The sequence below is a fragment of the Siniperca chuatsi genome, linkage group LG20 (assembly GCF_020085105.1).
Source record: "Siniperca chuatsi isolate FFG_IHB_CAS linkage group LG20, ASM2008510v1, whole genome shotgun sequence".
Lineage (NCBI taxonomy): Eukaryota > Metazoa > Chordata > Actinopteri > Centrarchiformes > Sinipercidae > Siniperca > Siniperca chuatsi.
Genome location: NC_058061.1, coordinates 2,599,753 through 2,625,301, shown reverse-complemented (window position 1 = coordinate 2,625,301; position 25,549 = coordinate 2,599,753). Strand labels below are relative to the sequence as shown.

The window sequence follows — 25,549 nt, the reverse complement described above, 5'->3', positions numbered from 1 at the left end:
GATGGCCAAAAAGTATTGACAGAAATTCACACTCTTGACCGGAGCATGTTTCAGGCAGAGCAGTCTATTCATTTTATACCTGTTAGCCCGTAATCTGCCACAAGGTCTACATTTGATGATGAGCCAACCTTTTTGCTTTCCCGATACGGATAACGATTCCTCAGCTCCTCAGAGTACTCATCAAATACCATTTTTTACAAACTTAAAAGTCTGTATACTGCATATCTGTAACATTCAGCCAGGGACTGCTGCGGCACTAAAACCATCGGCCTCGAGTGAGTACATTAATGTAACTGATAGCAGAAACTGTAAGGAAATCTGACAGACCACATCAGGACAGTTTGTTGCGTGTTCTCACCTTCAGTGAACCGCTTTCCGTGCCTTGTGCGTGCTCCTTTCATCGGCGGAAAGTCAGTAGTACATCCACTTTTTTCAGCCAACCTGGAATAAACACAGAAAGCTGTTTTTTAAAATGCAATAACTTCACTCAGCCAACCACTCAAACAGAAAAAAACCTTTTAACAGTTTTATATAACATTTAGTCTTAAGTAGCACCCCTGTATGCGATCTGTGTTTCATGCTGTCTGGTTGCGTCATCAGAAGCCTTAGCGGAGGCAGACATAACTTGGGAAGTTCTCTCTCAGCACCTGCAGGGAACTTTTGAAGTGCCAAATGTAAAGTTAATTTCCTCTGCATCTGCCCATTGCAGTCCAGCTGTAAGAGTATTAGCAGACACATCGCCCATAGGAGCATAATAATGTACTTAATGTACTCTCTCATTCTCCCGTTCTCCAGTTTCATGCCCCGACTCTTACAATAACTTTCCCCTCCCTCTTAGTTGAATAATGTGCTCGCCTCTCTGTCTCCATCACTTCCTCTTGACCGCTTCGTCTTTACTTTTTTCATCCCAGAATAATGTTCTCTACCTTGCACCCCTCCCTCCTTTTTCTAATATACTTTCTTTCTCTCTCTAACACTGCACATTCTGGCTCTCTCACTCCATCTTCAGTTAACATAATTGAGAGTGAGAGCCGAGTTGAGCTCATTATAAAAGCCCTTGGAAGTGACCGGCCTATGGAGGAGTTGTCAAAACTCTGCCTCAATTACAGTAAACGGTGTGTTGGCGGCATCGGTGTAGCCGGAGTGCTGTTAGGTTATCCTGCCGAGGATGCTGGGAGATATTAGATGTTACCATAATGACGGCTCGTAGATGGACTCATCCATATTTAGGAGATGGTGTTGGGCTTATTTGGGAAAGGATTTTATGGGGTGCGCAGTTATTAAATCCATAACAAAGACCCTCTCTGGAGCTCCAGTGTTGCTCTTCACTGATGTACCATTACTGTTTATTTTTGTCATCCCACAAGGAACGAGGAAAACGTACCTTTCTGTCCGTTATTCTGCCCATCATGTTTGCAGATCTAACTCGGGCTGGGTATCGTTTATTTTATTATTTTTTCAATACCGGTGCCGATATACCTGAGTTTTGGTATGAAAACAGTACTATACCTGACTTTGAGAAATATAAACATGTTTTTCTACATAATCCTTTCTTTGAAATGAACAAAAGAAGCCAAACCTCTCAAATGTTAAATGTTGTCTAAACACAAGCAGTCATGCCTAAATACAATACAAAAAGTTTGAAATCAGAAATTGCCTGACCAAAGAAAAAATAAAGAGTACCAATCTGACCCAGCATTCACTGCCAGCTTTCGGTATTTGAAAGTTTTCGATACTCTGAATGTTGTTCTATGTGTTATGGATGTTATTGAGGTTTGATACCCAGCTGATCTGATCTAATTTCAGCAGAACCGGGGGAAATTATGCACCTGCCTGGTTTTACAGTTGCGTTGACTTGCCCAATAATGACAGAACAATTATTGGCCCATACAAGCTGTCATGTTACTGATGATGCCCACATTTTTCAAACTCCACACCCCCAGTTTGTAACACACGCTTCCTGTTATAAATGTGTCTTTGACGCTGACAATACCCTGATGACATCGCTATGACTTAACAAAACTCCACCAGAGCCACAGAAGACATTACAGAATTACAGATTAAAGTAATTTCACTGCCCATTCCCAGGCTTGTGCTGTCGACTCCAATGAGAAGGCAGTTTGCTGTTAATGCACACTCCGCAATGCCAAAACAGTACATCTATTTTTTTTAGGCCACAGCAGGAACATGGCCATGCTCGCCCACCTTCCTCCTTCACTCTCATCTCTCCCATGCTGCCAAGCGGCAGGTGGGCGGGGCGGGTGGGGTAGGTGTCCGTCTGTGTCATTCAGATTACTGTAGGAGGCTTTAATTCGGTGTGTTGATGTTCCAGCGCAGCAAAGCTCATTTCCAAACTCCTCTTTTGTCTCAGCTTATTAACCCTGTGGTGCAAAATCCCCCCACGCCTCCCTCAGTACACTGCTCCACAGCCAATTCTCTCTCTCCTCTCTTTCTTTCTTTCTGTCCTGCCCTTCCCTCTTTTGTTTTTCATTATGAATACCCCGGCAACCACCAACCACAGGTTTGGCAAAAATATATAAAGAGGACAGGAGACGAGCCAAGGATGACAGGATGAGGGTGGTGGTGTATGCGTTTGTTACGTGTGTGTGTGTGTGTGTGTGTGTGTGTGTGTGTGTGTATCCTGCTGTTTGATCAGTGCTGGCCGACTCTCACCAGTTTAATGTGCATCCAGTTATGCTGTTTTCCCTTCTTCTTTCACCCCTTTCTCTTTCTCTTTCACTCTTGTCTTTCTCCTCCTTTTTCCTTCTGCATTCATAATTTCTTTTAAGGAAAAATTTAGGGTTTAAGGTCCAACTTTTCAAATGCAATTTGACTAACTAAATATCTTTTTTGGTTTTGGACTATTAAAAACAGCCCTTTGAATATGTCAACTTGGGCTTTATTGACCAAACAATTAATCGATAATGAAAATAATTGTTATATGTAGGCGTACTGAATATTTATTTATTAAAGCATCTGCTCCTACTGTCGTGGTTCTATCTCTGAGAGGGACCCTGAGTTCAGAACAGAACTTTCCCACTTATGGTTGTCTGACAAAATCCCTTTAATCTTTCAAAGTGTGTCTAAGTTTGCGTCCTGTACACGTCTTCCATTCACACTGGTGTTAAATAGTGTTACACCAAATGCACAGCCCCTTTTAATGGCTCATTATCATAACGACGTTGATAGCAGAAAGCAAAAATCTACAAGGTGATTTCCTCATGTTAAACTCTTAAATGACCTACCAGTGTTTTTTCTTTTTTTTCCCCATGGCCACTTAAAACATATTGCGTTGTTTCTGTCAGTCTTAACTCTACATTTGTACTTTTTGTGCGTCCAGTGTCAGCGATGTTATATCTGGCTTTTGTGTTCATGTTACAGTCTCCCACCAAAGCTGTGTACAACGCCAGACACTGGACGTTGGAGAGTGAAGAGGAGCCCCCTCCATCTTTCTTCTCACGATCACAGACCTCTCCTGTAAGTACATACACGCACACATACACACACTTTAAGACTCAGCCTAAAATACTAAAAGATGGCTACAAAAGTAAAATTACATGTCCTTTTCTCCACAATTGAATCATAAACCACTTACAGCTTCAAATCCATCATGATCAAATTATGGGATAGTACAATTTTCAGAACTTGACAGTTTTCAGTACTCGGGTATTACGGACAATTTTGGTCATTACTAAAAATGTATTTAGGTTCCATGTGCAGCCCTATTTATATCATGAAATGCGTTCATTTTATGCTTGTTTTTTTTTTTTTTTTTTTTTTTTTTTTTTTTACCCATTTCACATCAACTCTCCTCTGTCTCACCAGGCGCCAGTCTCCGCAGCAGGAGGATCCAGTAAGGAGCCCTCCGATGCTCAGAAGGACGACAGTGTTTTTAAGGCTCCTCCCCCTCCTCCCAAGGTCACCAAGTGTGTCACCCTCCCCACAGATCTCTACCAGGACGCTGTCACCGCACTCAAATGCCGCAAAGAGCACAAGGAGGTACTACTTGGACATTTTTCACTTACTCCACCTGACTCCACTACTGTGTAAATACAGTTTGTTCATCTGAAGTAAACACTTGAAGAGGCAGTTGGCACCATCCTTTGATGTGCCGAGGACTTCACTGGTGGACATTAGTGGACGAGGAGATTGATTCAAATTTAGCTTTGAATGCAGTGTTTAATTGCATTTTTATTCATTCCACTTAATACACTTATACACACATTTAACCTGCAATGTCTGTGTAGCATTGCCTGTTGCTTAAAACAGAATTACACAAAAATTTGCTTAAGTCAAAAGTCGTTCTGGTGCGCTACACATACTGTGTAATTGCAACGTCACTGGTTCAAATCCAACAGGACATTTGTTTACATGTCATCCCTTCTCCCACATTCCCCGTCACTCTCAACAAATTACTATCAAAATAATAGGAGATGTTGTTTTGGTTTGTTTTGTGTTGTTTTTTTTTTTTGTTTTTTTTTAAAGAAGGTATTTTTGGACATATTCCACTAATTTATCCCTGCCCCTGTGTCTTCCAGCTGTATACAGTCGTCCAGCATGTGAAGCACTTCAATGACGTGGTGGAGTTTGGAGAGAACCAGGAGTTTACTGATGACTTTGAGTATCTGGCTACTGGTCTGAAGACTGGACAACCTCTCAACACACGCTGCCTTAGGTAAGAACCCGCTGGGATGCCCCATGGAGAGAATGAAGTGCACCCTCCCACCAACTTCTGGCTGGTCATACTTTGTTTTACATTTAGCTTACTTAAATTTCTTCTCGAAATGAATTAAATAACACATCATGTGTGTTGTTTCTCCAGTGTGATCAGCCTGGCTACACGGTGTGCCATGCCCAGCTTCAGGATGCACCTTAGGGCCAGAGGGAAGGTGGCTCAAGTCTTTAAAACACTCAATGACGCCCCACAACACCCGGTAAGGATCACTCAGTACAGATGAATCAAATACACCTGCAGTTCACTCTCCTCCAGATAGAAGCTACAGTAATGACTGGAGAAAAATAAATATAAAGCAATAATGGCAGTCTGTCATTTAGCTAGTCATACTTTACTGAACATTAGACAACAATAGAAGCCTCAATATGTTCATGTTAACATTTAAAAGCCATCAGTATTGGTGGTTTAACAAAGTAAATATACACAACTGGAAAATTATAACTGTCATCTGCTGGATTTTAAGTGAGCGTGAGTGGATTTCTGCCATACTGTTAGAATTTCTATCCTTAAATGTTACAAAGCTGTAGAAATTCAGCATTATCTGCATAACGACATAGCCATGACATTTCTAAAATTATATCAAAGTGGAGTCGTTGAGACAAATATCAGAACTGAATTTGCTTTGAGAAAAGTAAAAAAAAAACAAAAAAACTATATTGTAATGAATTTATTCTCACACTCATCTCTGCAGAATCTGGCGCTGTGTACGGCATCTCTGATGTACATCCTTAGTAGAGACCGGTTGAACATGGATCTGGACCGGTCATGTCTGGACCTGATGATCCGGCTGCTGGAGCTGGACCTGGACCAGGACCAGGGGGGCGGGGGTGTGGCTGTGGCAGACTCCACCACTCAGTTCAGCGCCAGAGAAATTGCCAAGATGAAGGAGAAGATCAGGAAGCTCTGCGACACGGTGCACAACAAGCACCTGGACCTACAGAACATAACGGTACTGGAAAAGGATCCTGCTTTTATTAGAAAACTGCTGGTTTTTAGTTTTGTGTGAACATCCATCAACACTGGATCACATTAATTCCATGTACTCAGTGTTTCCTGCAGAACTGTTGAGGTGGAAAAGCCTTGAAACAGCATTTAGACCGTTACACCTCTCCACTGAAACCTCTGACTAATGATATTCTTTTAGCAGCTCTTCAGTCGGGGTGACTCACAGCCTCCCACATGTCAAGATATTTCTAGCAGCTTCACTGGAACTGAATATCTTTTGTGATCTAAAACTTCTCTAGCAAATATCAGGTTTTGGTGTCAGTCTCTTACAATCAAAGAGGGAAGGTGTCTGTTAAACGCTGCTATAAAATGGCAGGTCTATAAAGTCACACAGTCTGAAATCCATCAGAGGAAACAGTCCAGAATGCACTGCAGCGGTATTATCACAAAATAACTGGAATGTGTAGAACATCACAGACTGAGATGTAACCTGTTTAATAGTGTGAACTGATACGTCACACAGTTTGGATTTAAGCTGACTCCTTTTGTCCCTCTTCTCTCTCTGTAGACGGGTCATTTAGCCATGGAGACGTTACTGTCTCTGACTTCAAAGCGAGCGGGAGACTGGTTCAAAGAGGAACTACGGCTACTGGGAGGACTGGACCACATAGTAGATAAAGGTTAAAGATATTATAAAGAATTTGTATTGACTCAAAATGATGATGACTCATCCGGTTTCTGATTCTATCTCCCTGTTTTTATTTCTCCCTCCACAGTGAAGGAGTGTGTTAATAACTTAAACCAGGAAGATGATAAGGAGAAGCTGGTGTCGTCTCTGTGGGGAGCTGAGAGGTGTTTACGGGTGTTGGAGAGTGTAAGTGCGACGCAGACTATAGGGAGGTTTGGGAAAACCTGAAAATAAGACCAGGCCAGACCAGGGTTGTGTGTAGGTCCACGCTTGGGAGTATGAAGTACTGTCAGGCTCAATTATATCTTTTCAAGTCTGAATAACTGAAAGAGTAAGATGTGATTGGAACCAACAAGATCCAAGAACAAATTGTTTCACTTTTAAATCCGCAGTCAAGCCAAAAAAAATGTTTATTTGACAACAAAAACCACTGATATAAAGTCAAATAGTTTAGCGAAATTTCTCCCATAACCTGTTCACACTTTTGCGGTTTAGTTGAACACTATGGATTAGACATCTGCCTACTTCTGTTTGTTGGTCCTGAGGCCATTATAATCTCTGTGGCCTCTGACCCAGAAGCCAAACGTTTAGACACAAAGAAGGAATCACAGTTGGCAGTGCGAAAACCATTGTAAAAGTTTTGGAAAGTTTTCCTTTGGGACAGTTCAGATCCAGTTGGGTACTGTTTGATCTATTTGGGTACAGGACTGTCATTTTTTAAATTTCAAATGGAGAGGTTCATGTCAGGTTTGGGTTCAGGTTTAACATTCACAGGTTTATTTGAGGTCAGGTACAATTTTCTGGCCCCATAAGGATCCACTGCCACTAACAACACAAACCGCTCAAAATTTGGACCCAAATCTTCTGCAACAACCACCACGATAAAAAAACTTAACATGCTGGACTCTGGAGGGCGCCTGAAGTTGTTACATATTTCCCAAAATGAAATATAAATGTATATTTCTTGTTCATAATCTTAGGTTTCAAACACAAAAGCGGTGTGTGTGTGTGTGTGTCACAAGTAAAATTAGTGCGATCTTCCTAGAAATCATTAGTGGAACAAGAACTGCCTTCAGGGGAAAAGTAATTGCCTTTGTTTGTGTACGTACAGGTGACAGTCCACAACCCAGAGAACCAGAGCTACTTGATCGCCTACAAAGACTCATCACTCATCATCTCCTCTGCAAAGTGAGCAAACGCACAAATACGCAGTCTCGACCTCTGACCCCAAAGGTGTCACTAATGTCTCTCAGCCATGTCACTGCCTGTCTGAGCGTTGAATATGAAACTGTCAGCTTCGCTCTGATTGGATTCAGTGTGATTGATTTTTATATTGCCAGATCTGATCAACACAACCTGCGGGTAATCTTTGTAAGTTGTAACGGTGAATTTATAATAACAGAACTAATTTTATCAGATTTTCTTCTTCGCCTTCATGGTCTTCTCATGTCTTTTCACTGGAGAATTTCCGTACCCTATGATGGTCAAAAGGTCTTATTTTTATTTATTTGTTTACTCTTGAGGACATACTGAATACTTGTGTATGTGAATGATTATTTATTATGAAAATTATAGTAAAGTATAGAAAAGTATAAAGATGCTGAACAGTGACAGCAGATTAAAATGTTAAAAATATTGATTTTTCTTGAAACCCAGATTGACTCAGCTGTACAACTGTACTGTATAGACTGCGTCTATATAAATCTGTGTAGTGTGTGTGTGTGTGTGTGTCAGTCTGACTCGGTACGCCTGATGGTTATTATGCATATCATTATCAGGGTTTTGTTGTTCAATTTCCTGGTCTTGACATCCTGTCAATCATAGCGCTGACCTTTCCCCTCTGACCTCTTTCCCCACCAATGGCAGAGAGAGAGAGAGAGAGAGAGAGTGTAGTCCGCTGTGGAAATGACCTGACCTTGCTCGTTCTCTTTTTTTTTTTGCGTCTTTGCCTCAAGTGTTTCAGGCACAAACCTATTTGTTAATTTGTTTCATTATTCTGTCTATCGCTGTGGTGTGGATGGCTGGAGAGACTGTGCAGGCAGTTACTCCTATTTAACAGCTTGTTTTGTCAAGATCAATAAGTAGTAATTAACAATTATTAGAATAACCATACACTCAGTACATGCCTTGCTCACAGTTCTGTAATAATGTAATTTAGTTACATGGGGTTAGGGGTGCTGTATGTTTTAAAAAAATCTAAATATCTCAAATATCAATATCGGCCTCAAACATACAGTATCAGTCGAAGGACGCAGTGCTGAATTACCTTCTCACTCCTCCTCCTTCACCCTCTGTGTGACCGGTCCGTCGCCCCCTACAGAAGGTCTGCAGAGAGGGTGGGGGGTGAAGATGAGGATGAAGGCTAAATGGGTCAACAAAGAGCTGCTGTTTCAGTGGGTGACACAGGCCTCAGTCTGAGCATTCAGCTGTCTTCTCTGGTAACTCGATTAACCCCCAAAACCACAGGGTGAGCGAGAGAGCGAGCGAGCACTGCCACCTAAACCACACACACACACACACACACACACACACACACACACACACACACACACACACACTGAGGCTGTGTATTCATGTAACCTTTGCTTGAATTGACTACAGGTCTTCTTCTTCTATCATTTACTCTTCTTTCCTCCTTTTTCTTATGTTTTTCTTTTCCTCCTCTCTCCTCCTCCTCTTTCATCTGACTTCCCTTCTCTCTCTGCCTTTCTCTCTTCCGTTTTCTCCTCGTTGTTACTGTACACGCTTCCCTTATTGTTTCAACCCAAACTCACCCCCTCTGCCTCTCTGAGTGTTTCAGCTGTCTGCAGGACTAATTCAATTATCTACCAAACCAGCCTTTTAGGCAACACACACACACACACACACACACACACACACACACAGACATGCAAAAGTCCTATTGCTTATAGACTATCTTCATCTGTGTCTGAGCAGGAACCAACCTTTTTCAACTTCAGGTTTATTGCAACTCTGGCCTTATTTTCATAGTTTTGTCCATTATTCCTGCACAGTGAATTTAGCCCATGAACTTGAACATGAAGAAAGGTGGGGGTGGGGGGGTGGGGGGGTATTGTTGCTTCATTGACTCTCTGTCCTTAAAAAGCTAATTATACCCCATATTTTAACACAATTTTCTCTCCTGTAGTTTTCTTATCCATCCTTCCTTAACTCTCACTTTGTCACATCCTGTCTTACTGTTGGCCTCCATAGGCCACGTTTAATTTGATACTGACACCCCTCTTTTCCCTTTCCCTTTTCTTTTTTTTTCTTCCTTTTTATTTCCTTCCCCTCACTCTGTCCTGGTGTTCAGACTCTGGTTTCTGCTCGTTGTTCAGTCGCCGCTGTCATTAGATTTAATCTAGTTATTTACATCAGGCGGCTGACCTGCTTCACCCCTTCTGCTGCTGCAGCCAACCTCTGTGTGTGTGTGTGTGTGTGTGTGTGTGTGTGTGTGTGTGTGTGTGTGTGTGTGTGTGTGTGTGTGTGTGTGTGTGTGTGTGTGTGTGTGTGTGTGTGTGTGTGTGTGTGTGTTTCCCTGAATGCTGCTCTGTTTTATGATGAAGTAGAAAAGGAAAGAGGAGAGTCAAGTTCTCTTCTGATAAGACAAAGTGTCCACAGGAAAGCTATATAAGCTATAAGTGTGTACGATGAAGGTAAACCAAAACGTTGTAAATAAATCTAGCAGTAAGCAATGCAGGATTTTTTTTGGTTCACTTTTATTCAAATGGGCTGCCCTCTCTGCACACCTGAAAGTATGACAGGTCAACGATTGTTTAAAGTTATTTGAGGACGATTATTCAGTTAATCACATCTTTGTCTTGTTTTGCAGTTGGCCTTTAATTGGGAGATGGAGTTTCATATATAGACTGTTTAAACAGAAATAAAGTTTTTAAAAGGGGCTTTGAATCCTCCATCTTGTTTTTCACGTTGTCTGTGTGCATCTCTTTGATCCTAACACACTGGAAACATGTTAGTTTTTAATACAGAATGTTGTGTTTAACTGTCCTCCTTTCTCCAATTTTCTGCTTTCCTCTCCTCTTTGTCTCAGGGCGTTGAGGAGGTGTGAGGAGATGATCCAGCGTTACAGCAGGGAGCTGAACTCGGACAGAGCCGTGGTGGGGAAAGCAGTGGAGGACTGTATGAGGGCCATTATAGGAGTCCTGCTCAACCTGACGCATGACAACGGTTAGTACACAAACACATTAGAACCACACTTCACTACTGCTGATGTTGGTACATAAACAAGTTTACTGGAGTTTTACTGGAAACTAAAATGTTGATTCTTTTGAGTGCATTGTTGAATTATTAGCTGACCTGTGCTTGATTACAGTATGTACTTACGTGTTAACCTGTGTGTGTGTGTGTGTGTGTGTGTGTGTGCAGAGTGGGGCAGTACGAAGACAGGAGAACAGGAGGATTTAATAGTGACGGCTCTGAACTGTGTTCTCAAAGTTCCTCAGTATCTTCCACAAGAGCAGAGGTTCGACATCCGAGTACTGGTGAGTATCTCACACACACACACACACACACACACACACACACACACATACTCACGCTCACACACATGTACTTTTAGTGTGTTTATTCCAGAAATGGAAAAACTGTGTGTGTGTGGTGTTCAGGGTCTGGGCCTGCTGATCAACCTGGTGGAGTACAGTGCCCGGAACAAGTACTGTCTGATGGAGATGGAGATGGAGGGAGGTCAGGGTCCCTGCAACTCCACCGTCTTGCTGAACCCTCAGCACCAGGACGTCACCAGCGCTGGCCCACTGAGCGCCATCGCTGCACTTGTACAGGTACGCGGCAGCTCTTTTTAGATTAATCATTTTATCGTTCAGTCTATAATATGTGGAGAATTAACAACTTCCCAGAGCCCGAGTCATGTGGTACATCAGACTAACAGTCCAGAACACAAAGATCTGCGATTATGATGCAGCAAACCTCACATTTGAGAAGCTAGACACAGGGAATGTTTGGTATTTGTGCTTGATAAATAATTGTAACCATTAAGCAATTATCAAGGTAGTTGGCTCTTAATTTTCTGTTGATTGAGTTATAGATTAATTTACTAATTGTTTCAGTCCTAGTCCAGACAGAGGCGGGACCGACCAGGGAACCAGCTGTTATAGATAGTTTTCAGCTTGACTGAAAAACATGCCCTGTCGCCCGAGTAGTTTAGTTTATTTGACGATAAAAAGCAGGACTTACACACTAAGCTGGCATTGTTTTCACACCCAAAAAAGGAACTTTTCCATTCTTCCAGAGTGGATGAACACTGGCCTTTTAGCGTGGAGGACTAAAGAGCTTTTCGAAAATGGTGACATAAGCCTGCCCAGACACAGTCGAGGGCTATGTGGCAACAAAGGGAACTTTCTGGGCCGCCCTGGCAGCCTAACGGTTACCTAATGGTTAGTGGGAACCTTTGTTGCACGTCATACCCCTTTCTCACCTGGTTTCCTGTCTCACTTTTCATTGTCAACTGTCAAATAAATGCCAAAAAAAAAACTTTCATTGATCTCAGAGTTAGACAGTTGTCACTCATTTATATATAGAATACCACACAATGCAGCTATTGTCATTGATCTGAGTTTATGTTGTCAGATGGCTGTGCAGTCATACAATACTGTAGTGATGTCTTTGTTGTTTTTAAGTTTTCTCTTTCGTTGATGGAAAGAAGAGGAAGAGATGTAGGCGTTTCACTCTTCCGGAGACTAGTGTCAGACAGATCATTTTTGTAAAGATCTTTTAGTGTGTGAATACATGTCATTTTTCACACAAACATTTGTTTGATATCAGATTTAGCCGGCTTCGTGTGGCCGTATTCTCAGCTTGTTTGAGAAGAACATAATAAAATCCAGGAAATATTTTTATTGTGGTCCTTTTGTCCCTGTTTGACATATGATATATTTATCATTCAGTCATGTGGAGTATTACTTTTTGGCAAGTTAAGGTTTAGTTCACCTTGTTGTGGGAACATGTTTTCTGACTTGCCTCTAGTGGTATCTAGTTACATATAGTTTTGGTTTTATTTGACAGGTTTTGAGATATTTGTCTCAGAGATTTCTGCCTCCACCCCAAAATAATGGAGGTGAATGGAATTGAATCTGTGGTGCTCACAGCACTGAAAAGTTTCCTACAGTATCTCTCTCTCTTCTGCACACAGTTTAGTGAAGCACTAGCAACATCAGAGTCATTTATGCAGCAGGTGCTGTATGAAAAATATTTCAAGCTGATCATTTACAATTTAGACTGTAAATGAATAGTCATATTATCCTGCCATCGGTTTGTCTCATCTGTGTTTTGTTGTGCTGTGGCAGCTCAGTTTCCCATGAGCACCATTGAAGCTTCATTTAAATCAAATCATCCCACATAATCAGATTTTCCTGATGCGCTGATCCTGACTGACTTCCAGTGAGGTCAACAGTAGAATCAGCAACAGCAGCCTGGTTACATCCAGAGAGTAACGAGAACTAAGAAACAAGACAGGAGAGATGGAAATGATTCAAGTAAAATAGTCTGAAAAGAATGAATACTTTTTCAGTATTAGTAGTTTCTAATGGTTCAAGAAACTCGGAAGAGTTTGAAAGATGTAATGTTTGTTCTGACTTCAGGCTTCAGATCACATTTAAAGCACATTAGACCGCACATACTTTGTAGATGATGGTTGAATTTAAGATTAAACATAATCAACATGGCTTGGGAAAATGTAACATCTGTTCCTTAAGACAGTCCTTAAGAACATAACTGCTTTAAAGATTTCCCTGAGTGGAGCTTTTTTCATCTATTAAAACGGTAGATGTAAAGGTATTTGTAGAGCACCTTTCAAAACAAAGTCAATCGAAGTAGAATAAAATTAAATGAAATAAAATGCAAATAGACAAAAGAAATACATTCAACAGCAAAGAGGTTTTCCTTCGGTCTAATATTCGTCAGTCATTTCTTCAGTTGTCACCGCACAAATGTAAAGCTCTTACATGTACGATTTTAAAATTTCTGACTTTGCCCCCCCCCCTCGGTGGCAGTATTATGAAATATACTGAGGCAGACACCACGCATATGCAAATGGAGGATGCTGAGACTGAAAGTCTGCAAACTTGGGTGATCAGAATAATTTGAAAGATGCTGTAATTAAGGGTGCTCCGATCGGGAGATTGGGGGGGCAATCACCGATCACGGGGTGTATTTGAAGCCTTCTATTTATTGTGTGGTTTTATTTATTTATTTATTTATTTAACTATTCTTAACAACATTGTATATTAAGTATTAAAATTAAGAGATGAGAAAGTGTCACGAATTGATTTATTTATTGGCAGGCAACACGTGCAACATATTCCACTTAAACCACGCTTGGTTATTGGGAGCAGCTTGGAGCTTAACAAATATACAGGGTTTCCCACAGAACGTAACTGTGGAGGGAGGGGGGGGTGTATATTTCTATTTCTAGTAGGCTATTCCTTATTTCACCATTTTAATTCTACTTAATTCTCCATCTTATTGTAGTGTTGACTCACAAACTACTTTAACCTGCTCGCCTTGCTTTTCCCCTCAGTTCTTTTCTCTCTACACACACACCTACACCTCTGTGTCATTAATGCACACACACACACCTACACCTCTGTCTCAGTAATGCACACACACACCGGCTCGCCCGCCTGTCTCTTTCTGTTTCTCTCTCGCTATATCGCACAGGGACACAGGCTGCATGTGTCTGCTCTGTTGACTTTCTTGGTTAGCAGTACATTTTATAAAGTCATCCAAAAAACACAACTCTCGTTTCTGATATTTATTTTTTTTTTTTTACCCGTGATTCCGTTTTCACAGCAGCAGGTGAGCCACGTGTGGAGGAGGCTTGTTGTTAATGACGTAACCTACTGAAACGATGGAAAACAATGTGGCACCAAATGACATCTGCACCAACCAAGTGTGTTCACTGTTAATTTACTTGGTACATGCTTGGAAAATATCCACCGTGTCTGCGTCTTCGTAACGTAATACCGGCTAATCACTCACTCTAACAGACACACACACACACAAATGTGTCACTGGCCATTGATATACCTGGCCGGCATTGTGTCATCTAATCGGCTCTTCTGATCGACCTTTTATAGAGACTACCGATCAAACTATTTATAACCAATATCGGCCGATCAATCGTAGCACCCTTAGCTGTAATTACAAAATAGTTCTTAACTTAAAGGTCCAGTGTGGAGGATTTAGTGGCATCAAGCGGTGAAACTGCAGTTTGCAACCATTTGAATACCGCTCGCCTCGCCCTCCCCTTCCAAGCGTGTAGGAGAAACTACGGTGGCCGTGAAACTCGTGAAAAACACCAACAGCCCTATCTAGAGCCGGTGTTTGATTTGTCCGTTCACATGGCGGTGCAACATGGCGGTGCAACATGGCGGCCTCCGTGGAGGGGGACCCGCTCCCTCTGTAGATAAAACAACTTATTCTAAGATAAGAAAAACAAACTTATAAATGTTGTATTCCATTTCTGCCAATAACGCCCCCTACATGTTACACACTGGACCTTTTTTAAGGGCTTTAAACGTTTTTGGAAGTTGTCAAAGTTCACGCTAACCTGCTACGCTGACTTTGCTAACCGTGGGGGTTTTAGTGAACCGTCTTCCTGTTCGTCCTCCCCAGCTGTTCCTCCAGCGGGAGCGGGCCGCCATCCTTGCTGAGGCGCAGACAGATGACCTCATCAAGGAAGCGCCGAAGCCTGCGTTGGACCAGAGCGGGGAGTGGCAGGAGACCGGTGGGGAGATCCAGTGGGTTGCCAACGACAACAACGACGACTCCGACAGACAGGATGATGACAAGAAGAAGGCGAAGGAGGAGGAGGACGAGGAGCTGGACCTCAACAAAGGTACAACTGCATTGGGTTTTTTTTTTTGTTGTTTTTTTAGATGTTACCAGCTTAAGTGTGTAGATTTCTGAAATCGAACATTATAACTGAAAATGTTTCTTCCTCCATGTCATCATCTTCCTCCTCTCAGCTCTGCAGCATGCAGGGAAGCACATGGAGGACAGCATCGTGGCCTCCTACACAGCACTGCTGCTGGGCTGCCTGTGTCAGGGGAGCTCGGTGAGTCACTCGCTCATTAACAAAAACAAGAAAGATGCCACATACAGAAGCGATGCACTCTCATCACTGCTGTTTGACAAGTTGTCGACTTTTTTATTTTTAATGTGTTGCGTGAAGCAAATGAACTTTTAAGTGAATAACGTAACGGCTGCTGGTGCTGATTGGCAGCCATAAGAGCACTGAAGCTCTGTCCAAAGTCTAACACAAAGTCTGATCAGCTTCAACAAGCAGGTGCATTGGTTTCCCATCATTATTATAAATTCAATAAAATTCAATAAAATATTTGGAGTTATGAACTTTAATACGTCAAATTAACAACAATAAAACCACTGTGGTCTTCTGTGTACTGATGCTTCTTTATTTTGGTGTAGGCTTGTCTGAAAAGTTCCACTGGTTGTTCAATATCACATCAACTTCATCAAACCATCCAGTGAATTTCTGGTTCTGAGTCTTTATATTGTGTGTATCGCATGTTTTGACCCTCTCTCTGTGTCTCTGTCTCTCCACCAGTTGAATGTGACTACTGTGAGGGAGAACCTGCCTAAAGGAGATTTCTCCATCATGACAGAAATGCTGAAAAAGTTCCTCAACTTCATGAACCTCACTGTGAGTCGCAGCTCTTAGAAAACATCATCACACGATAACCAAAGTGTCATATTCAAACTAGGAATATCTTAATAATCTTGAAGAAAAACAAATAATACATCTGTTTATGCACACAAGGACGATAAGTCAATTACTGTTAAGGAAATATGAAGTAAATAGTCTTTAATAGGCTACAAAATATCAAATAAATGTTTCAAGTGAAGACCTTTGAGTAATTGGTCTAATGTTATGCAACAGTTGGCCAGTATTTTAATTCAATAATGATGACAAATGTAAAAAAAGACAATATTTTCAGGAAATGTCAAAAAACTTTATTAAAATATAGATACAAATCTTTCACATGATTCCATTGTCCTCAGCACCTGTCTATAGGTGTGCTTTAGTTAACACTTAGTCTGCAGTTGATTAGCAGGTTACTTAAATGAAACAATCACTATATTAATGACAATATCAGTGAATGAATTATGATGAATAATTAGCATGATGTATCCATGTGATAATGAGTCAGTTATTATTGTTCAGCAATGCGATGGTCAGTGTATATTACAAACCCGTGTCAACACAGACGGAAAGTGAGGCCGGGCCGGTCCTCACAACTTGGTGGTTTTAAGGGTTAGTTTAAAATTAGGTTAGGCTAAGGGGCTAGCGAATGCATTATGTCAATGACGGTCCTCGCATGGATAGAAGTGTGTGTGTGTGTGGGGGGGCTTGTTGTATGCAGACGTTTTTCTGTGTGTGTGTGTGTGTGTGTGTGTGTGTGTTTGGTAAATGACCTGTACTCTCTCTCTCGGCAGTGTGACGTCGGCACCACAGGACAGAAGTCCATCTCCCGGATCATCGACTATCTGGAGCACTGCTAGAAAGAAGCCTGTCACACACACACACACACACACACATACCACAATCATCCTTCATCACCACCATCATCACCTCAGATTAAGTTCACTGCTGGAAACAGGCGTGTTTCTTCTAATACACACATCCTCATCCTCACCTTCCTCTCCGTGTTGTGACCAGACGTCCTCCTCATCCTCCAGTTAAAGGAACTTTCCACTTTTATGGTTTCAGCAGGAAACTCCAACATGAGAACTGAGTGTGTGTGTGTTTTTTTCTCTAAATTGACTTCAGATGAACTTCGCTTTATTATGACTTAATGAGGTATGGCACACACCCCCAGCTGTGATCAGATTTTATTTTACTTTTATCGAAGATACAATCCAAGTCAGTATTTTTTCCCCCACCCTTCCTCTATTTATAGAAGTTGCTCAGAACGATGTTTTTGTTTGTTTTTCAGTTTTTGCTTTTGATACATTTCCTTTCAAAGTTTCCTCACAGTTCAGCTCTCCTCTCTCCTCTCACCTCTCACCTCTCGTGAAAACGCCCCGCCTTCTTATCGATGGGTGACAGATTGGACTAGAGCGGCCATCTTCTCCAGCCTGTCATCAAAGCCTTGCACCCCTCAGCTCTGCCTCTGGAGCTGATAATCGCCAAAACAACTCAAGTGGTTAAAAAAAACAACTACTGACCAAAATAATTGCTTTACACACTGTGTTCTTCTTCTTTTTTTTTTTTTTTTGCTGCTTTGACCTCTCGACTCTGTCGGAAGGAGGTGGTCTGAGGCAGAGAAATCAAAAGTATTGATCTTTTCTGGCCGAAGAGCACAGACACGACAGAGTTCAGACCCTAAATTGGAGGCTTTTGTGACGTTAAGGTGGTATTTTAATGTGGGACTACCTGTAAATGTTTGCATGAGTTCTGTTTTTAGGTGTTTTTCATCTGTATATAAGCAGACATTTTCTCTCTTTGGAAGTAAGAGCTTTTATTCCCTCTTCAACCTCGGCAGCAAACTAGCTGATTTTAAATCGGTCGTTCTTCTCGTGCTGTTATCGAAACGAGTGCTTCTCCCAGCATGCCGAGCCCACTCTCGTCAGTCAGCACCCAACAACACACCTGAGACTAAAACAGAACGACTCTCAAGGTTGTTAAAACTTTGAACGACTCCCCACCCCCCAAAAGTAGAAACTTTTTCCTTTCAAAGAATCGATCGCCCTCTCACCCGACATCAAAGCTTTGTGTCTCGGCGGGACCTGAGCCCTTCAGACGAGAACCTGTCCTCCTTCAGGTCTTTTCAATTACCGCCCGCGTGTGTTCTTGCCGCTCTGAGAAGAGCCTTCAATTACAGCACAAAGGCAGCCGTAGCGCCCCGGTCTGAGAGGTGAAGACGAGCTGCTTTTCTTTGGTTTGAACCGAACCACCAGCGGAGAGGCTTTCAAACATCAAGTTGATACTTTTTTCTTCCTGTTCGGTTGTTTTTAGATGGAAAGACTTCAAAGGAGTTTTTCTGTGAAGTGCTGTATTTTACATTTCCCTCGGCCTGCGTTGTCACTCCCAGAATTTCAGCAACCCCAAGAGGAGAGCGCAGGTGTCCGAAATTTGTGAATTGTAAAAATTAGACTGTTTCCTTTGGGGGGGATTTGTCCCTGCATGATGATCGTTGATCAGTCCAAAATGCCATCTCAAAGCATTTCCTTTTCTTGATCAGTGCGAATATGAAAAAACGTCTGGGTTGCCACATTGTGAGAAATCTCTTTGGCTGGTGTTTATCCTCCTCCAGTATTACACTTGTACACACTCAGAAATGTTAATAGGTTATTAATAAAAGGTTGTTACCATAATGCAGCTGCAACTAGATGAAAAGACAAAGTAAAACTTGATTTTATTAAAGGGGGTGCCCTTAGTTGGTTTTCTAAAGAGGGACATTTAGTTTCTAATATGGGTCAAATGCCAAAACCACTGGATCCTACGTGTCCCATAATGCAACTGGATAGCGCCTTTCATTAGTCAAGGATGTAAAAGAGATGTCGAATTCCTGCTTGAAAATGACTTGAAAAACTTTTTTTTTTTTAACAAGAAAAACTTTCAAAATAATCCTTGGCACTTAAGTTAACGATTCGATGGTTGACTTTCCAAACAGAGAACAAAAAGGACAAAATTAAACGTGATGATCTGGTTTTGACGCTTTTCCAAAAAACAAAGTTACATTTTTTTAATTATTCTCACCTGACACCTTCTTCTGAGCAAAATCACATTTTAAAGCTTTTCGTTCGAATTAATAACTTGGTTCTTTAACTTCTCCAAAGTGTACAAACATGTAGGCGTCTCTTTGTTCCCCCAGAAAGTTCCGTAGTTTGTATTTCCTTTGGTAATCCCGGGTGGGACAGAGATGTTTGATTTGGAAAATTAACAAATAATTTTGTGGGATGTTGTTTTTTTATTTTTTTTATTTCATTGGTTGTAAAAGTTAAAAGCACGTGTCATCAAACATGTTCATCCCGTTAATTGTCTGTTCCTCTGTAATCATTACCACACTCACACACACACACACACACACACACACCCCTACACACAGTTTAACCCTCACACTCTTTTTTATTTTTTTTTTATTTTTTTTTTTAAAGTTTACAAGAGCTTTATTCACAGACGTCTGGAAGAATGAATGGAAGAGCTTTTTGTACATAGTTCTTGTACATAGATTGATTTCCTCGTGTAGGAGGAGAGGCTGATGGGTAATGGGGGGTGGGATTGTCGTGGGGTGGGTGGGGGTTAAATTTAAATTTAGACCGGTAGACTCTACTTTTCTGAATCTGACTCTATTTTTCATTTTCTAAAGCCTTTTCTCCCAGTCGTGTTGTTGTTTTGGACAGACAGAGAGCTTCTTAACAAGCCAACTGCAGGAAAACTTGATCTTTGTACCAATTTGCAGACTGATGTCTTTGGTTACCTGTACATAATTTTAAAGTAATAAAAATTGCTACTTTCAGTACTTCCTGCTCTGTATTTCTTTTCTCTCTGTGTGTTCCCATAATTGATGATAATATCTCAAAGAATTATCTGCCACAGAGATAAAACATTTGAATTTTGGTGTAAAACAGTTTTTTTTTTCTCATTACTGGAAAACATGTCAGCTGCTTTTTTCAAAGAGACTAACTCGCTACAACCCGCTTTGTCATGAGGGGGAAAAGATATGTTGCATAATAATATAATATCAGAAACTCATTCTTTGTGCTGTTGGCAAGAAAAATACATTTTAACTCAAGGAACAGATACAGTTTTAGACGCCAGGACCTCTCAGTCCTCTAAAATACATTATTTTGGTAGTAAATTGAAGACAATTAAAAATTGCATTACAGACTGAGAAATCTTGGAGCTTAATGTCTTTTGAGGACAACAGGAAACAAATAATTAGTCTTAAGAGTCATTTTGAATGTATTCAGTTTTTGAATGTCACTTGTTCCCGCTCGTGCTCTCACACGCGTCCTCATCATAACTCTGCTGCTGCTCTGCGCGCACCGGGCCTCCGCTGTTCTTTCCACTGTGAAAGTCCCTGACGAGCCCAGATGGCTCCCCAGCCAGAAGTGTGGTCCCCTGTGAGGGCGGAGTGGCCCCCGGGGGCCGCGGAGCGCGGCTCGTTACCGAGGCTCCGCAGGCGCCCTCCTGGAGCAGCTCGCTGAGGGTGGCGATGTAAATCTGCGCCATTTGGAGCGTCTCAGATTTGGAGAGCTTCTTGTCGCTCTCCAGGTTGGGGATGACGCTCCGGAGCCGGTCGAAGGCGACGTTAAGCCCCAGCATCCTCCTCCTCTCCCGGGCGTTGGCAGCAAGGCGTCGCCGTCTCTGCGCCCGCTCCAGAGCGCACTTGTCCGGCTGGAGGTAGTGCAGCGCGCCGCCGGCGGGGCCCAGCCGGAGCTCCACAATGGCGCATGGAGGGTCTCGGTGGTCGCAGCCGCGTCTGGTGCGCTCTGCCCCCGGCCGCTCCTGCGCGCGGCTCCGCTGCAGCAGAGCGTGGATGTCGGCGTGCAGAGCCACCGGGACCGCGGGGCCGACTCCTCCCTCCGGTTCCACAGAGATGAAAGGCGCAAAGAGGCTTTTACTCGGCGGCATCCCTCTTCTTCCTCGGAACAAACTTGTACGAAACCCGGTCAGTTCACTGAGAACTTCAACAAAGTAACTCACGTTTAACTTTCTTCACTTTGATGGGTGAATTTATGGGGATGGGAGCCGCGGGGACGCGCAGTGCGTACTCCGGGGGCGTGGAGAGGGTCGTGTGCTGCCTAATGAACAGAGCCAAAGTCCGCTGCAGGAGGTCTATTAACCAAGTTCATCAAAAGAGGATTAGAAGCGTCTCAGTGCGCTGCTGTGGGCCGATACACGGAGGCGGCCAAGCAGAAGAGCATCACAGCTAAGGAGGGGAGGAAGGATGAGAGAGGTGGTGATGGTAAATGTAAAGGATAGTAAATTATAACCTCCACCCAGTTTGAACCAAGTAGGCTTACATTATGACTAAAAACCATCCTTTTCCTTAATAATAAAAAGTTAATTTGCATCTGACTCAGCTATCTAGCCTTTCATTTGCTTCCTATTAAAAACTAGGCGACAAAAAAAAATATTAAACAGGCTGAAAAACTACAAAGTGCAACAAAAAGCAGGAAAACTGTAATGCTAGATGTCACTCTGCATATGAATGTGCTAAATGACAGAGATAAAACCCCAAAAAAAAAGACCCCAAACTTTCTGTACCAATTAAAATGATAACAAAAATATTAAGCAAAAACTAACACAGTGTGTTAAACTGGCTTCAGCCCACAGAGCAGCATGTGATGCTGGAAGGATTTACTGTATGAAATCACATGATTTTGCCACAAAGTCCATTAATGAATAATACATTTTAATGTAATGTTAAACCTGTTAAACATAAAAAGTAAAGTTTATCTGAAGCTTGAGTGTGGTCCACAGCAGTGGTTTTATTCTAACTGTAAGGGATTTTTATGGAAATATCCCTGTTTAAATGATTTTAATTTGGGAATTAGAGGTGTGGAGGTGGTCCTGAATATTAAGATGAATTGGCTTTATAATACTTCAGATTGTTTGTTTTTATCTCATGGTTGTACTGTAGTATAATTAGATTTTAATTTAAATAACTTTCCGAGCCTATATTTGTTTTTATTTTTAACTTTTTTATTTCCTTAGTTTTCTTTCCTCCACAGCCGTATAGCTACAACTGAGGACAATTAAGTTATGTCCTCGTCATTGTTTTTTATTTATTAACGTTTTTTATTTTTATAAATTTGGGGGGTTTAGCATCCTGGAGGGAGTTTACATTTTACAATTAAAAACCTACACATGGAGGTTATTTTACGAGCTGATAACAGTATTTTTAAACTCAATATGTTTGAATCTGACCATCATTTCATTTCTTTTAATTTTATTCCTGGCAGTGTGGAGAAGGCTTTGAGACTTTCCTGTTGGGGGGTGGGGGAGTTAACAGAGAGTATAATTGAACTGTTAAACTGGATAAATAAAATATAAAAAAATCCAATATTTAAAATAATAATAAAGTTAGAGATCTTCTTTTTGGTGGTTGTTTTTTTTGTGCACTATTTTTCTGAAGATGGTGGGGGGTGCGTTTGGGGGGACATATGATTTTAGTATTTCTAAAATCCTGGCTACCACCCTGCTGTTTCATTGGTCTCTTCGTTCAGTCCTGCTGTGTTGGATCTCAGAGTTTGTTTCTAATCTAGAGCACTTTTTGATTTTGTCTGGAAAAGTGCCACATAAAGGAAGTTAAAATTGAGGCCCGGAGTAGATCTGTGTCCTCTGCAGGTTGTAGTGTTGTTGTGATATTTGTTTCATATTTTAAAGCTCATCAGCTCATCATTGTGATTCTTGTTTTTAAGGTTAATTAAAAGCGTTGCGGCTCCCTGAGGGAAAAGCCTGATGATGACTGACAGTAACTGGCAGTCTGGTATCCTCTGGACGGATTCTAATGGGATTTAGCAGCGTGTCCTGACCGCCGTGTGCCAGCACTCTGCCGGGCCAGGCCTTTACAAACGCCACAGCGTGGCACCGAGCCGGCACAAAGATGGCTGTGTGACACACAGGAACATAATAGACTCCTTATGGCCAGGAGGACCCTCGCTGTCCGAGGCTGCGGGTTCGTTTCTTTTACTCGCCAATCTGGAGCACGTGGGGAGGTTTGGCTTCACGGCTCAAATGACAGTTGTTGGCACTCTCCGCTTTATTAAACCCAATGAAATGGCTCATTGCAGCCAGCGGACGGACACGGGCCGCAGATCAAACCCTCACACCACCATGACAGGCACTAAGGATGACGCCTAGAACTGTTTAGTCTTCTGAGCGTATCGGACCTTCTGTTCTTCTCCATCACACTTTACATGACTGCTGACCGCAGAGCAAGTCATCCTGTTTTAGACCCTTTGAGTCTGTGTTTTTTCTTCTTTCTAGGCAGCCATTTATCTCCACTGAGTTCTGCAAAATATAGAAATAAACTTACACTGACTTGAAACTTTTTGTTAGACATCGTGTCTGCTTTTATTTTTGTCAGTCAGATTATTGTTGCATGGTGCAGAATCAGTCTGCACTCACAGCTGCATATGACAATAACATGAGTTTGACAACCCGAGCACCCACAATATTTATTACTTTTTGGCTCAGTTTTTGGGGTTTGAGTTTATGTTGAAATATTTTAGTCAAAGGACAATGCTGGCATTTTTCTATATTTCTTTTATTGTCAATAAATCTCATGAAAAGGCCAAATCAACAACGTGTTAGTCTGTCTCTCAATACTTTCTGACTTCCCTACCCTGTCTGTGGCTCTCAGCTCCAAGCCCACTGGTTCCTACTGAAGACATACCTCTTTAAAAACACCTCACAAATATATAGTTTAATTTCTTAAAAAGGCTCAGTCATTTCCTAAAACAGCTGGACACTGTGATTTTTAACAAACGTTACTCAAACAGGAGGAAACAGTGCATTTGTTGGGAACTATTTCCAGCGGCGGATGAATCCACATGTGGTGCTGTAGTGAGTGTTTGGGGCAGCAGGACGGTGTGTGTGGGGCTGAGTCAGAATAAACTACAGTGTGTGTGTTCGTGGTGATGAAGGAACATGTCACCCAGTGCAGCAGAGCGGCTCGCTGATGTGTTTTAATAGTTTTTGCAACAATGGAGCTCTGTGGCTCAGAGGAAGATGTATCAGGCTGTGATACACACACAATACTAGAATTCGTTGTTGGTTTTGGTCTTTTCGTGACATTTGATAATAAGAAATAAGACAATAAGAAAAATATAGAATATCACCGTCCTTTAAGGTTAAGTTTTGGTCCATCAAAAATCAACACACAATAGAAAACTATTGTGTTTTTATTGATCCATAGTTAGCTGAGAAACAAACGAGAAACAAGAAAATTGACTAGTAGTTAGGAGAGGTTTGGCTTCAGTTGTTAACACGCTCCGCTTTATTAAACCCAATGAAATGGCTCGTTGCAGCCAGTGGACGGTTTGTAGATCAAACCCTTGTTTTTCTCCACTTTCATCCACTGAGTCAGTGAGGCGTCACAGCGATGAGTTTGACTCTCATCCATGGCCATACCGGCGGTTTTGCACATTTCAGGCAATTTAAACGCGCAGTATGTAATTTCTGCCACTAGGGGTCTCTCACATCAAAACAATAACAAAAGACGTAGTATGACGACATCGTGAAGTAGCGTGGGATCATGGGAGCTCTTGTCTTCATTGACGTGACTCATGTTCATAATGTTCTCGAACGAGGTAATGTGTTAAAGTTTTATTCACGTTACGTTTAGTCACGTTCGCCGACTTCCTCCCTCACTCTCTGACGTATCCTGTGTTTCCCCGGAAGTTACAGCAACTAGAGGGGTAAAGGGAAGTTGACGCCATTGACAGATGACCAAATGAAATGCACCGTTACCTTGAATAAAATTATGGATTTCTCTGCGTTTGAACATTTGGGATAATGTACACAACTTAACAAAATATATAACATAGGTCTAGTTGTTTTTTAGACATTTTAATGTGGAAATGTTAAATAGTATGGCAAAAACAAATCCAAATCATACAGACACTTTGTAGATTGATTTCCTCCCTTTCAGTTCAGCCACTGGTCTCAGTTCATTTCAGTTTTCTATTCAAACAAAGATCTGCAGTTAGAACATAAAATCATGAAACCTTAAAATCAAAGATTCTCAGTGCTGTTACTGTCAGGCAGGTTAGATGTCAGTTCGACATTTTTAATGTTTCTGATTCCTTTCAGATAAATGCTTAGTGGTTTTTTTTCTGAGAAAATAACTGCTGTCTGCTTGAAAATCCGTCAGCCATTTTTTAATGTCCTTTTAAAAAAAAAAGAATTAGCACTGCATATAATAATATAAACAACGATACAAATAATTAATACGAATAACTTTTCTTCCTCTTAATATTATCCAGGCTGCATTGGTGATGAAATCAAACTCACATTTAGTTTTGGTTGATTGACTGTCGACCTTCACATTTTGATTGTTGACCCTCTGCAGTTCAGAGGCTCTTCCACGATCCAGCGACCCTGCCAGCTGCTGTCTACGCTCTGACCGAGGCCATACCTGAGCAAGTTATGGTTCTCATTTCATTCCTAT

General features: G+C 41.7%; 2 protein-coding genes across 3 annotated transcripts in view; one reads left to right on the top strand and one right to left on the bottom strand.

Annotated features, from left to right (window-relative positions):
- waplb (WAPL cohesin release factor b) overlaps window positions 1-19,888 on the top strand; it is a 32,864-nt gene extending 12,976 nt beyond the window's left edge. The window contains exons 6-20 of one of the 2 annotated variants that reach the window (XM_044178502.1): window positions 3,382-3,477; window positions 3,826-3,999; window positions 4,539-4,675; window positions 4,823-4,934; window positions 5,427-5,684; window positions 6,249-6,360; window positions 6,457-6,554; window positions 7,480-7,556; window positions 10,420-10,556; window positions 10,755-10,870; window positions 10,994-11,167; window positions 15,018-15,240; window positions 15,371-15,459; window positions 15,970-16,065; window positions 16,860-19,888. In XM_044178502.1, coding sequence (XP_044034437.1) covers window positions 3,382-3,477; window positions 3,826-3,999; window positions 4,539-4,675; window positions 4,823-4,934; window positions 5,427-5,684; window positions 6,249-6,360; window positions 6,457-6,554; window positions 7,480-7,556; window positions 10,420-10,556; window positions 10,755-10,870; window positions 10,994-11,167; window positions 15,018-15,240; window positions 15,371-15,459; window positions 15,970-16,065; window positions 16,860-16,925 — 1,965 coding nt within the window. In that variant the 3' untranslated portion in view covers window positions 16,926-19,888. Of the gene's footprint in view, window positions 1-3,381; window positions 3,478-3,825; window positions 4,000-4,538; window positions 4,676-4,822; window positions 4,935-5,426; window positions 5,685-6,248; window positions 6,361-6,456; window positions 6,555-7,479; window positions 7,557-10,419; window positions 10,557-10,754; window positions 10,871-10,993; window positions 11,168-11,634; window positions 11,659-15,017; window positions 15,241-15,370; window positions 15,460-15,969; window positions 16,066-16,859 lie in introns of those variants that run through there. The other variant, XM_044178503.1, reaches the window with a different exon arrangement.
- atoh1c (atonal bHLH transcription factor 1c) lies at window positions 19,509-23,697 on the bottom strand. The gene has a single exon (XM_044178504.1). It carries the CDS (start codon window positions 21,001-21,003, stop codon window positions 20,350-20,352), a length of 654 nt encoding a protein of 217 aa, XP_044034439.1. The 5' UTR covers window positions 21,004-23,697; the 3' UTR covers window positions 19,509-20,349.
- Between the last annotated feature and the right edge of the window lie 1,852 nt (window positions 23,698-25,549).

What these genes read in the sequence shown, in the direction of transcription:
- atoh1c (XM_044178504.1), bottom strand. Translation starts at nt 21,003, where the DNA reads ATGCCGCCGAGTAAAAGCCTCTTTGCGCCTTTCATCTCTGTGGAACCG.